The sequence below is a fragment of the Dendrobates tinctorius genome, unplaced genomic scaffold, assembly GCF_039654945.1.
Source record: "Dendrobates tinctorius isolate UK_male_01 unplaced genomic scaffold, ASM3965494v1 ptg000038l, whole genome shotgun sequence".
NCBI classification, from domain to species: Eukaryota; Metazoa; Chordata; class Amphibia; order Anura; family Dendrobatidae; genus Dendrobates; species Dendrobates tinctorius.
The window spans coordinates 28,026,286-28,040,595 of NW_027361706.1; the positions used below are offsets into that span (position 1 = coordinate 28,026,286).

The 14,310-nt window shown below is 40.9% G+C and overlaps 1 protein-coding gene across 1 annotated transcript in view; it reads right to left on the reverse strand.

Annotated features, from left to right (window-relative positions):
• The window catches only part of STAB1 (stabilin 1), a 281,241-nt gene that overhangs the window by 257,982 nt on the left and 8,949 nt on the right, over window positions 1-14,310 (reverse strand). The window contains exons 3-7 of the mRNA XM_073574319.1: window positions 6,548-6,663; window positions 2,634-2,719; window positions 1,480-1,549; window positions 1,067-1,162; window positions 836-952 (exon numbers count right to left, since the gene is read on the reverse strand). Coding sequence (XP_073430420.1) covers window positions 836-952; window positions 1,067-1,162; window positions 1,480-1,549; window positions 2,634-2,719; window positions 6,548-6,663 — 485 coding nt within the window. The remainder of the gene's footprint in view (window positions 1-835; window positions 953-1,066; window positions 1,163-1,479; window positions 1,550-2,633; window positions 2,720-6,547; window positions 6,664-14,310) is intronic.

The window sequence follows — 14,310 nt, forward strand, 5'->3', positions numbered from 1 at the left end:
GGTCTCTTAATTTTTGCCAGAGGCACTCCTGCTACTACAGGTGCACTAGTAGGATCCTAACCCCAATCTAATACTGAGAAAGTTTCACATGGAAAAATATATTGCAAATAATTTTTCATTCATTCATTGTGGAGAGATCCAAACCAAAAAATGACCTTTCTGTTTAACGATAAGACCTTCTTCAGATTTGCAGATTGCTCATGACAACGTGGGGGAAAGAAAATAATATAGCGCTGTGCAGTGATGACAAGGGGGAATCCTCAGGGGTGTAACGATAGAAGGTGCAGGAATTGCAACCACACTAGGGCACTGGAGCTTAGGGGAGCCCAAAAGGTCCCTTTGGCAACATTAAAAGACTATTAAAATTACGACATGTGATTGTAAAATCTCCATTGGAGCTCCCAACTATCTTCAAGTTACGCTACTAGACATCCTCTACATCTAGAGAATATAAGGTTTCCCCATGATCTAGGACAGGGGGTTTTTACTGTATGAGCAGCGAGACTATGGAACTCTCTGATTCACTGCATACGGTCTCAGAGGATGTCTTTTTTTTTTTTTAAATATAAAGACAGGTTTTATTGTTACTAGATTTCCGGAAATTTGATTTTTGATCCTGAGATTTAGTAGATGCCATATTTGGAAGGATGCTGTTCCTCTAGTTTGGGGCAATTAACATCCACTTTTTGGTGCTTTTCCTTTCTTTGGATACTCGAGTTAAGATTATAGGTTGGACTTGATGGACTTTTGACCCTCAACAACTTTGTAACTATGAACATGACCATACTTTTATTAACACTGGTTTAGAAGCTTAGAGGTGGAGAACACAACTCACCCTCGCAGGTGCTGCCCTTCCTGTAGTACCCGGGCATACACTCGCATTTAAGCAATTCTGCTGACTCAACACATCGGGCATTTGGGCCACAGTTCTTTTCCTGGCATGATAAGGATTCTACAGAAATTAAATTATTTTTATCAATAAGGTTTCCATACAGTTTTTGATAATTAGACAGTAGCTGCGCAATCTAAAATTATTTCCGTCAAGATTAATTCATAGTTTTCTTACCTAACTCGCATGTCAGTCCCATATAACCGGCTTCACAGATACAGCTTCCATCCCCGGAAACTCCATTTTTACAAACTCCATTTTTGCAGTGACAGGCTGTGTCAAAAAGATGTCACAGTTTAATAGCACTAAATAAATTTGGTGATGAAAACTACTGTCATAAAGTATTATATTAAAAGAAGCTGTCATGAGATATAACACACATAAGGAAAGACCTGTCAGTCATGGTGGTCAGGGCGGAAGGAAGCTGCAGGAGATTTGCCTCAGACAAGTCATCCGAGACACATAGTTCTTGGCCAGCTCTTCTCCGAAGCATTTGATGCATCCCCTTAAACTATGGGCAGCCTAAATCTCACGTCAAGTTCTCTTTAATATGCAGGATAATATTAGCACTACATTGTGCAGTGACTTACCAAAATTACAGTTTGCTCCGTACAGTAAGGGGTCGGAGCATTCATCGCAAGAGAACCCAGAGAATCCTTCCTGTAAAGAAAACGACAGATTATTATCCAAACACAGGTAGCATGAATCAGAGAACGGCTCCATCATTGCAGAAGTTTACGTCCTATTCTGAAGTCCTGTAACTTTTCGTAAAAACAGTTTTGAGCGCCGGCCAGGTATGATACGTCTAGGATGAGAATCCAAGATGAAGCAGATTCCTTGCAGCTTTAACCTGTCCTGCTCCCCTAGACTGACAAGTCTCTCCTGATAGGTCTTCTCTTATACACAGAGCTGTTGGTCAAGGGGAGCGCGGCAGAGAAAAGCCGCTGAGGACCGGCCTCTTGGACTAGCCATCCAAGTCACATCATTCACGGTTGGTTTTTAAAAGTCCATTGTCTCTGAAATGGGATAGATTCTATAAGAATAATTTCTGGGGGTTTCAACTGCTGAGCCCCACCACAGATCTTGAGAATGGGGGACACAGGAAACATCGGATTTAACATGCGTGATCTTTATTTCCCCAACCACTTGACATTGAAGTTCTATGGTGCTACTGCTAATGGGATCTAGAAACCCTTAGTATACTGAAAATGGAGAGATTGCAGCACTCTGACGTGGAAGCCATGTCGTTACTGGTATACAATATAAATGTGTTGCATTAGGAAACTTTATACAATGTCTGATAAAGACCCCCTAAAGAGGGGATGAAACGTTGCAACATCAGAGTACAAAGTGGACTACATTTTCTAGAGTGCTGCAGTCTTTCTTCTCTCTGCCCATACACATTAGATCATTTGCCAAAAATGAACTCAGAGGGTCCTACGTGACTCTGATAACAGCTGTATAAGATTTATCATCCAGTCTTAAAAAGCTATGAATTTTTGCTCTTAATGCAAACACAATCACTAGATTTTTGGCACCATGAAAAAAAAAAAAAATCACCGATGACTGTAATAGATTATTCTGATTGTCCTTTGTATATCCCATTAGGGAGTTTGCATTAACAAAATTATTACCGGCATAAGCTATTGCAAATGCCTCATTTACGTATGCATGGCCAAAAAATGAATATTTGCAATTTTAATATTGTAGGAAGCAGGACTCTTCCCCAGATGCTTGCACTTACATCACATATACATGTCCCATTTCCTTGCAGTCCGTCCATGCACGTGCCATGACCTTTGCATGGGTTTAAAACTCCTCCAGGACATTCTGTATAAGGGTTACATGACAATCGGTTAGGAGAGACGCAGATTTTCTGTCTCATGTATGTATTTTCAGCATTGTATTAATATATTTTTTCTTATTTCTGAAACAAAAGCTAGAACTTCCATAATATTTTTTTGTAAAAGTTTCGGTATTCTAACAAAAGAAACCATTAATATTGATTTATTCTTCCTTTGGAAAATAATTGAAGGGAAATTACAGGGAAAACTCATACTCTTTAAAGAGAATCTGTCCCCATAAACATGGCTGTTCGGCTAAGTGCTCATGTGTAGTGATGATGAGCTGACATGCAAAAGCCGGAAGTGTGAAACCAGTCTAAGGCTACGTGCAACACAATGCCTTTTTCAGGCATATTCCGCTCCAGAAAGAGTCTGAAAAAGTGCTCAGAAAATGCTCAAAAGAATGAACAATGCATTCCTATGTAAATATAACTCTCTTTTCGTATTTATTTATTTTACTCTTTTATATGGCGCCATTAATTCCACAGCACTTTATAGACATTATAGGCACTATCCCCCATGGGGCTCACAATCTAAATTCCCTATCAGTATGTCTTTGGAGTGTGGGAGGAAACCGGAGAACCCGGAGGAAACCCACGCAAACACGGGGAGAACATACAAACTCCATGCAGATGTTGTCCTTGGTGGGATTTGAACCTAGGACTCCAGCGCTGCAAGGCTGCAGTGCTAACCACTGAGCCGCCATGCTGCCATATACAGTGGGTACAATTCTGTCTCTGAGCTCCTTGGCCAGTTCCTTTGCCCTCATGATTCTCATTTGGTCTGACATGCACTGTGAGCTGTGAGGTCTTATATAGACAGGTGTATGCCTTTACAAATCAAGTCCTATCAGTCTAATTAACCACAGCTGGACTCCAATGAAGGAGTAGAACCATCTCAAAGAGGATCACAAGGAAATGGACAGCATGTGACATATATGAGTGTCTGAGCAAAGGGTCTGAATACTTAAGAACATGTGATATTTCAGTTTTTTCTTTTTTCATAAATTTGCAAAAATTTCTACATTTGTTTTTTTTTTTTTCCAGTCAAGATGGGGTGCAGAGTGTACATTAATGAGAAAAAATGAACTTTTTTTAAATTTACCAAATGGCTGCAATGAAACAAAGAGTGAAAAATTTAAAGGGGTCTGAATACTTTCCGTACCGATTGTATGATCCGACTTTTGAATGTTTTCTAACTGCTTCAGGTTTCCAAAGACGCCAAGTGATGAAGCGATAAATGAAGTAACCCCATCATTCTCCAGCCGTTTTTCCACTCTGCAGATGCTCTGTACTCCACAATAGAAGTCAATAGCATGTCTTGGAATACGCCCGAGAGTCTTTTTTTTTTTTTTAGTGTTTTGCCGCTAGCGGTTTCTTTATTGTTCAATAGATTTAAAAAAAGAATGACCGAAAAATGTAAGTAAAAAATGATGCCACAGAAATACTGGAATAATGCTAAAGTCAAGGATCAAAAATGTCCAAAAAGTGCTGAAGAAACTAATCTATCTTCTCAAAAAAAAAAAAAAAAAAAAAGTGCTATAGAAAAAAAAATCAAGTAAGAAAAAAGCAGGCACTTCATACTTCTTGAGAAAACTCTGTGTTTATTGAACTTTATTCCATAAGTGCTTAAAAAAAAGCCTAAAATACAGTTGTGGCCAAAATTATTGATACCCCTACAATTCTGTCAGATAATACTCAGTTTCTGCCTGAAAATGATTGCAAACACAAATTCTTTGTTATTATTATCTTCATTTAATTTGTCTTAAATGAAAAAACACAAAAAGAATTGTCCTAAAGCCAAATTGGATATAATTCCACACCAAACATAAAAAAAGAGGGTGGATTATTGGCACTGTTCGAAAAATCATGTGATGCTTCTCTAATTTGTGTAATTAACAGCACCTGTAACTTACCTGTGGCACCTAACAGGTGTTGGCAATAACCAAATCACACTTGCAGCCAGTTGACATGGATTAAAGTTGACTCAACCTCTGTCCTGTGTCCTTGTGTGTACCACATTGAGTATGGAGAAAAGAAAGAAGACCAAAGAACTGTCTGAGGACTTGAGAAACCAAATTGTGAGGAAGCCTGAGCAATCTCAAGGCTACAAGTCCATCTCCAAAGACCTGAATGTTCCTGTGTCTACCGTGCGCAGTGTCATCAAGAAGTTTAAAGCCCATGGCACTGTGGCTAACCTCACTAGATGTGAACGGAAAAGAAAAATTGACAAGAGATTTCAACGCAAGATTGTGCGGATGTTGGATAAAGAACCTCGACTAACATCCAAACAAGTTCAAGCTGCCCTGCAGTCCGAGGGTACAACAGTGTCAACCCGTACTATCCGTCGGCGTCTGAATGAAAAGGGACTGTATGGTAGGAGACCCAGGAAGACCCCACTTCTTACCCCGAGACATAAAAAAGCCAGGCTGGAGTTTGCTAAAACTTACCTGAAAAAGCCTAAAACATTTTTGGAAGAATGTTCTCTGGTCAGATGAGACCAAAGTAGAGCTTTTTGGGCAAAGGCATCAACATAGAGTTTACAGGAGAAAAAAAGAGGCATTCAAATAAAATAACACGGTCCCTACAGTCAAACATGGCAGAGGTTCCCTGATGTTTTGGGGTTGCTTTGCTGCCTCTGGCACTGGACTGCTTGACCGTGTGCATGGCATTATGAAGTCTGAAGATTACCAACAAATTTTGCAGCATAATGTAGGGCCCAGTGTGAGAAAGCTGGCTCTCCCTCAGAGGTCATGGGTCTTCCAGCAGGACAATGACCCAAAACACACTTCAAAAAGCACTAGAAAATGGTTTGAGAGAAAGCACTGGAGACTTCTAAGGTGGCCAGCAATGAGTCCAGACCTGAATCCCATAGAACACCTGTGGAGAGATCTAAAAATGGCAGTTTGAAGAAGGCACCCTTCAAATATCAGGGACTTGGAGCATTTTGCCAAAGAAGAATGGTCTAAAATTCCAGCAGAGCATTGTAAGAAACTCATTGATGGTTACCGGAAGTGGTTGGTTGCAGTTATTTTGCCTAAAGGTTGTGCAACCAAGTATTAGGCTGAGGGTGCCAATACTTTTGTCTGACCCATTTTTGGAGTTTTGTGTGAAATGATCAATGTTTTGCTTTTTGCTTCATTCTCTTTTGTGTTTTTTCATTTAAGACAAATTAAATGAAGATAATAATACCAAAGAATTTGTGATTGCAATCATTTTCAGGAAGAAACTGAGTATTATCTGACAGAATTGCAGGGGTGTCAATACTTTTGGCCACAACTGTACATCCTCAACCAGCTAACGCGTTTCGGAAGCAAGCTTCCTTATTATGAATAAGAAAGGTTAATTCCAAAACGTGTCAGATGTTTGAGGACGGGTGTTCGGTGGTTTTATCACATATGAAATAAAGTTAAAAGAAACACAGTTTTCTCAAGAAGGACGGGGTGCCTGCTTTTCTCTGACTTGATTATATTGACAAGCTCCTCAAGCTGCCAACCACCCTGGATGAAGCCATTGCAGGTCTGGTGAGCTGATGGCTTTCTTATATTGGGAAAAAAAAGATGCTTCAGGACAAAAAAAAACCCAACAACCCATTAGCGTTTTCTGAAGCCTCCTTCCTTCTCAAAAAATTTAGTAGGTTTTAGTGTCTAGAAGAGACGTTGGGAGAACATGTTCTAGGTGGACAAATGATGTAGACTGTATGATGATACAAATATCTAAAACTTAAAGATTGATCATTTCAATGAAAACAATACATGGTAGTAAAATTATTTCTTAGCCCTGTTACATTTTATCAAGGAGAGAAGGGTACGTACCGATACATGAAGTGCCCCAGTATCCTTTGCAGCACTGAGGTTGAATAACAACAGTCTGACACATATGGCTACAGCCGTGCATTGACAGGACCACTCCGCCCATATTCACCGAATATCTATGACCCAAGCAGAGATACTTTATTCATATGAAATAACTGCAGTCTAGATACCTGCACCAATTAAACAAGTTTCAGCTGAAAAAATAGGTCTCAGAGTTGTCTTTTTAGAATTCAAAGGGTTAATCCGGCTTCGTTCATTTTGGGAGGTAAGGTTGGGGACGTCACTTATGAAGATATCGGGCTAGCAGAAATGTATTGTGCACCTGTTCTATTGGGAGCGCAAAACCTGCCGCTTGCACATACAAAAAGGCAGAAATCGGTAGACATTATGTCACCGTCCCCAATATGGAAGTGACCAGAGCCATGCCAAGAAGAATCATTTCAGATCTTTTTCCACCTTTAATGTCACCCATAAATAGGTACAAAGCCATTTAGAAATAAACTGAAATCATTTTTCAGGGGGGAATAAAAATAACAAAACTAAAATAATGTGGTTGCATAAATGTGAACACCTACTTATAATTGGGGTTGTGGTGATGTTCAGAATTAGCCAATCACATTTACACTCATGCTGCATAGTAGTCAGTGCATAGATGCCATCATTTACAGTGATTCCGATTAACCCCATATAAAATTTAGCTGTTTCAATAGGATTTTCCTGACTTTTTTAGCTGCATTTTACAGTAAAATCCATGGTCAGTAATCAGTTTACACAGCAAAGGATCTCATAGTTGAAAGGTATCTGTCAAGAAAAGGGTACAATTTTTTTCAAAGGCATGGGATATACAAGTGAAAACTATTTAGACTGTCATCAAGAAGTGGCTTAAATTTGTCACAATAGCAACATTACCTAGAACTAGACGTCCCTCCAAAATTGATGAAAGACAACAAGAAACTTGGTCAAGGAGGCAGTCAAGAGGCCTACATCATTTACAAGAGCTGCAGGTACTTCTGGCAAGTAATGATTATGTACCCTTTGTGACAACAATCTCCCATATTTTTCATATCTGGCCTGTGAGGTAGGGTGGCCTTTTTTCACAAAGAAAAACATCCAAGACAATCTATGCTTTGACAAAATCTTCATCAAATCTGCAAAAAAGCATGTAGGAAAAAGTGTTATGGTCTGATGAGACCAAGGTTGAACTTTTTTTGGCCATAATTCTAAAATGTATGATTGGCACAAAACCAACACTGTGCATCAAAAAGACACCATACCCACAGTGAAGCATGGTGGATGCAGCATTATCCTTTGGGGCCATTTTTCGGCAGCTGGATCCGGGGCTTTTATAATTTTCTCCACCTTGACGAAACAGTAACAATTACGAACATTTTGCCACAAAACCTTTAGGCATCTGCTAAAAGGCTGAAGATCAATTTCACCTTTCATTATAACATCAATAATAATAATAATAAATTTTATTTTTATAGGGGGCGTGGCCTGGATCTCACACAGGGAGGACGTGTTTTATGGCAGCTCCCGCTCCTAGCCACAACATTGCCTTATTTGGCCCGGATAAAAGCGGCAAAAAGGATTTTTAGAGTGCCCCGGGCTTGGAGAAGAAGGTGAGGGGTGGTGTGGAGACGTGACACCGGAGCGCTGAGCGGCCTCGTGGAGGGTGCTGCGGCGCTGGAGGGAGACGGGCGCCATCTTTATATATCCCCCTGAGCACAAGACCTGGAGAACCGGACCGCAGGAGGCCCTTGGTAGAGGTGTGAGACCACGGAACAGGGAGCGGTCTCGCCCGTTGGAGCACAAGGCGGTGAGAGGAAACCCCCGGTGAGCTGTCTGTGGGGCCTGCGGGGATTGCTGTCGCTGCATGCGGTGGAGGAGGGTGCTGGCTCTGGGCCAGACAGGTTGTTGACGGCCCCCGGTTTTGCTGAGACTTTCTGCAAGGCCTGAGTTGTTTTTGGAACGGGGGATATCGCTCCCCCCACATAGAAGTGCTGCTGCCTGCTGATTTATGAGACCCTGGTGAGGAGAACATTGTGTCTTTTCTGAAACGCAGCAGTGGAGAGTTGGCGCTACCCTGTCTCTACCGGCTCCAGCAGATCCCCGCGGATGTTTCCAATTATTAACCCCTCGCCCTCCAAGTTACATGGGGTTATTTTTATATAGAAAAATGCTGTACTAGACTTTTCTTGACGCACGGGTGGTAAATTTTAGGCACGCTTCAACTGAGCAAAATGGTCAAAACTAATAAAGAGCGTGCAAAACCGCTGGCTGCGGAGGTGTATCGAAGCAAACAGGGTGAAATGGATAAATTTTTGAAAAACAAATCTGCTACGTCTAAGCCTAATGCTAAAAGGCTCCCTGTAGAAGTTGTGGAGGAGGAGCATGCCAAGGACTTGGACTCCAGTGACGATGCTTCTGGCAGCGATGTCACTCAATCAGACTCTGGGAAACTTTCTAGATCGTTTTTTAAAAAATTATTAGCACAGGCTATGAAACCATTGGTTAATGAAATATCTGGTATGAGAGCGGACTTGTTACACATTGGTAATAGAGTGGAGTCTTTGGAGTCCTCTCAGTCCTCTATCATTAGCCACTCCAATGCCATGAGAGAGCATCTAGATTACCACAGAGTACAGCTTAACAACTCTTTTCTGGCCCTTGAGGATCAGGAAAATCGGAGTCGCAGAAAGAACATACGGATAAAAGGCTTGCCTGAAAGTGTTTCCACAGAGATATTAGAAAAAGCTACTAAAGAGATCTTTGCCCTCTTAATCCCACAAGAAACATGTGACCGAATTGTAATAGAAAGGGTGCATAGATCGCTTAGACCAAAGCCGAAACCAACGGAACCTCCGAGGGATGTGATTTGCGGCCTATTGAGCTATTTGGATACCAATGCTATTTTGTCTGCTTCAAGAGACATTAAAAATCTTTCTTATGAGGGATCTGCTATTCATCTTTATCAGGACGTTGCGCCGTCGACCCTTGCAAAAAGAAGAGTCCTAAGGCCCCTCCTGGAGGTGTTACGTTCGCGTAAAATCTTATATAAATGGCTGTTTCCGTTTGGTATATCTATACAAGGAGATGGTAGGCAAATAATGGTTCGGACCCCTGAAGATTTACCCAAAATATGGGACGCTTTTGGCATTGCCCCTATGGACATTCCTTCCTGGCTACCTCTAGACATGGATCATCGCACACCTCCCCCTGTCCATGCTTTTACTGGAGGACAGGGGGACTGGGTCTTGGGAAAGAGACGCTTGACTCCCAAAAGAGGGAAATCTGGAATGGAAAAGGAGATACCCCCTTGAGCTTTCTAGTGATTCTCCAGGTTGTATTTGTTTTTTCCATACTGGAGCCGGACCCCTCGGCCCGTTCGGACATGCTCTATCTTATTTTAGCTTGCTAAGTTTGACATTTACTCAGGTGTTGATATCATTAAATTGCCGTATAAGTTAACATATGCCACTCGTGTGTCAGAAATGTTTTTTCCTGTTCTGTTATGGGAGGTATTTTTGACCCCCTGCCTCTGCCACAGACAGGTAGTTGGTTCTTGTTGTATTTCTCATGTTTTATCTTAATAATTTTTAGGTTTTTTGTTATTTTTCTCATCTTTTTGTTTTTTTCTTTTAATTTCGGTGGTTTGATGACGGAGGAATCCTTTTTATTACTTTCTTTAACAAACTATGGGTGATAAGGTGAACCTAGCCACTATAACTGTGGCCTCGTATAATGTAAAGGGCTTACGCTCTCCGAATAAGAGAAGCCAAGTGATGAATCTTTTGCACTCAAAGAAGTCTAGTATAGTTTTCATGCAGGAGACACATTTTAAAAAAGGGAGAGTCCCAGATATGTCTAGATCTCGCTACCCGACTTGGTATCACAGTATGGGCGGTTCAGCGTCGGGTGGAGTGAGCATTGCTATAAAGAAAAATGTTCCCTTTATTTTGAGCGATTGTTTATCGGATTCAGAAGGCAGGTACATTATAATTAAGGGCTTTTTGGCTAACACTAAGATTACCCTGTGTAACTTATATGCCCCAAATAGGAACCAGATAGGTTGGCTGTGTAAAACATTGAATGTTCTAGAACTTTTTACTGAGGGTCTGTTGTTGGTGGGAGGGGATTTTAATGTATCTTTGAACCCAGCCTTAGATACTTCGACGGGCAGATCGGCTCTTTCTCAGAGGGCGCTGAGACGATTACACCTTTCATTACAAAAATTGCATCTGATAGACCCTTGGAGAACGCTTTTTCCTTCGGGCAGAGATTACACTTTTTATTCCCATCCGAATAATAGCTATCACAGAATTGATTACCTACTGATACAAAGAGCTAATCTCCAATTAGTTAGGAAAGCTAATATAGATATCATTTCTCTCTCAGACCACGCTCCCATTTTTCTTGACATAGAGATAAAAACTCTACCACGGCCGGCTGGGTCGTGGTCACTGAATGAGACTCTTTTGGACTCGGATTCTCACATTGAAAAACTGACAAGCACTCTTGACTTCTTTTTTCAAAATAATTTGCACTCAGGCCCGCCCTTGCCTATGGTATGGGAATCTCATAAAGCAGTAATGAGAGGGGAATTTATAGCCCTAGGCTCCTATTTGAAAAAAGAGCGAACAAAAAAGGTTGTGTCTATTCTACATCAAATTAGTTCCTTCGAGAGACTACATAAGAGATCTCAGGTAAATAAAATATTGTCGGAACTGACAGATCTGAGAACCTCATTAAAAAACCTTTTAAACATTCAATCAGCAAAAATTTATATGAGAAGTAGACAGAAGTTTTATCTCCATGGCAATAAAAGTAGTAAGCTTATGACATCCCTACTTAAGAAACAAAAGGAAAAGACGTTTATTAGACAACTTAGAGCTTTAGATGGCTCTTCAATTCTTGGGACTGCAGATATTGCCAGGGAGTTTAAAACCTTTTATGAAAATTTATACAATTTAAATACACCTGATAGCATGCAGGAGCCAGTCACAGCCTTAGCAAAAATAAAAGAATTCTTGACCTCGTTACATCTCCCTAAAATAACTCTTGAAGGTCAGTCCTTGTTGACTGCCCCAGTTACCCCTACGGAGATCTTAGACACTCTTTCTACTATTCCGAACGGAAAGGCACCGGGCCCAGATGGTCTTCCCATTATCTATTATAAAAAGTTTATAAAACCACTGTTACCTCACCTAGTGTCTTTGTTTAATTCCTATTTAGCAGGCCAGCTCCCCCCTAGACAATCCTTGGAGGCATACATCACAGTCCTCCCTAAGGAGGGTAAAGATCCCAATCTGTGCACTAGCTACAGACCAATATCACTGCTTAATGCAGATATCAAGATGTGGGCTAAAATATTAGCAGGCAGATTAAGCAATTTCTTACCTAAGCTAATTTATGCAGATCAAGTAGGCTTTGTAAGAGGCAGGGAGGGGAAGGATAATTCTACTAAAGTCATTCAGTCTATAATGTTTGCTAAGACTCGGGGTATGCCCTTGATGCTCTTGTCGACGGATGCTGAGAAGGCTTTCGATAGAGTGAGCTGGAGGTTTATGGAACAAGTAATGATTAAGTTTGGCTTCCCTCCTCAATATATAACAGCAGTCCTCTCGCTTTATTCTCAACCGACGGCCAAGGTCAGAGTCAACGGCACCCTGTCGGATAGTTTTGGGATTAGCAACGGGACTAGACAGGGTTGCCCCTTGTCGCCTTCTTTGTTCATTTTAGTTATAGAAACTTTGATACAAAGCATCAGACAAGACCAACGTATAGAGGGGTTGACGGTGGGTCGGAGGTCACTTAAAACTCTAGCTTTCGCAGACGATTTGCTTTTCCTTATCTCCAATCCATCACAGGCCTTTCCAATTATCCTTCAGGCCTTTCATCATTTTGGTCTCCTTTCTAATTTTAAAATCAATTTGTCAAAATCTGAAGTGCTAAACATTGGTCTCCCTCACTCTCTTATACTATATACCATGAACATGGTTCCGATTCGGATTCCCCTGACATTTTTTGGAACATTAAAATCCCTTATCGGAAAATTTATTTGGAAAGATAAAAGGGCTAGGTTACCATATAAGTTTCTTTCTCGCCCTATCTCTTTTGGAGGGTTGGGGGTTCCAGACCTTCTTTTATATTATAAGGCTATTCATCTCAGTAGATGGTTAAAGGTGGTGTCCTGTGCTGAAAGGGAGGAGGGGGATAGTGTTGACTGGGCTTTATTGGGCCCGAGAGGTTTGCCGTATCTCTGGACTAGGGCTAAACCGCCGGCCTCTCTTAGGTTGGATGACGTAACTGCAACTACGTTGCGTATTAAAAGATTGGTAATGGGAGAGTTCCCGGAAGATACTTTCCCCTCCACATTGACACCGATTGGCTCAATTCCCTATTTGTTAGAGTTAGACTTTCAAGATCCATACAATTTATGGTCCAACCTCCCTAGAGAAACGTTAAATAGTTTTTATGGTAATAACACCTTGCGGGAGGGGTCTTGGCCACAGGGGGCATCGACCCAACCAACAAATTTTCTCCAGAAACAACACATCAAACGCATACTTTTACAGTTTGGACGGAGATTCCCGTCTAAATCTAATTGGTCCTGGTTAGATATTATGATTAAACTTCCATCCCCACGGCTGAAAATTATATCCCGCATTTACTCACATCTCATCTCTCCGAATGTACATTCTAAACCCTCATTTATACACTCGTGGGAAATTGAACTTAATATCACGTTTACAGAGGATCAAATATCTAAAATGCTGTCAAATGCACGGGGTTTTTCCAGATGTGTACTTTTGCAGGAGAATTCTTATAAAATATTAACTAGGTGGCATTTAACTCCAGCTAAGTTGTTCCAGTTAGGCCTCGTGGATAATGATGATTGTTGGCGATGCCTCAATCCTAGAGGACATCATACGCATATATTCTGGGAATGTCCTAGATTGCGAGTTTTTTGGGAGGGAGTTGAGCAAGTTCTCAAAAAATTAGGATTAATAAAGGTTGATCTTAGAGCCACGGAAGCTCTCCTTTCATGCCCGTCAAAAGATTTTTTACCAAAAAAACATGGGCTTCTTCCACTGATGTTGAGTGCGGCGAGACAGTTGATAGCTACCCATTGGAAGGATGTAGCTCCTCCCACGTTGGGAGAATGGTATGCGAAAATAAATCAGATTTATCGTTTAGAGGAGCTGTCTAGCTGGGAAATTTATAATCATAAAGCTTTCGTGTCGACTTGGGCCCCTTGGAATAGGTACTTAGAAGACAACCCTCTTTAGGAACATTTTAGAGTTTTTTGTTTTGTTAAGTTCTACTGAATTAGGTGGCTTCTGTTTTGGGGCTCCTAGCCTCACTACCCCATATTAGATAGCCCAATTGTAATACTTGGAGATGCGTTATTTTCTGAAGTGCACCCATTCAATGATTGTGCTCATGTTGTCAACCACATGTTGTTATTGTTAATGTTGTTGATATTGTATATGAATATGTACCCTTTTCCCCTTCCCTTTCTTTTTTCCTTTCCTCCCCTACCTATTTTTTCCTTATTTTCTCCTCCCTTCTCGCCCTAAACCAGACACTATTTAATATGTCGCCAACTGTACCTGAGAATTGGTGTTGTGTTTAATGGTGATGTTCAAAAACTTCAAAAATTTTAAAATAAAGAATTTACAAAAAAAATTTTATTTTTATAGCGCCGACATATTCCGCAGCACTTTACATTTAGAGGGGACCCTAAGCATACCTCCAAA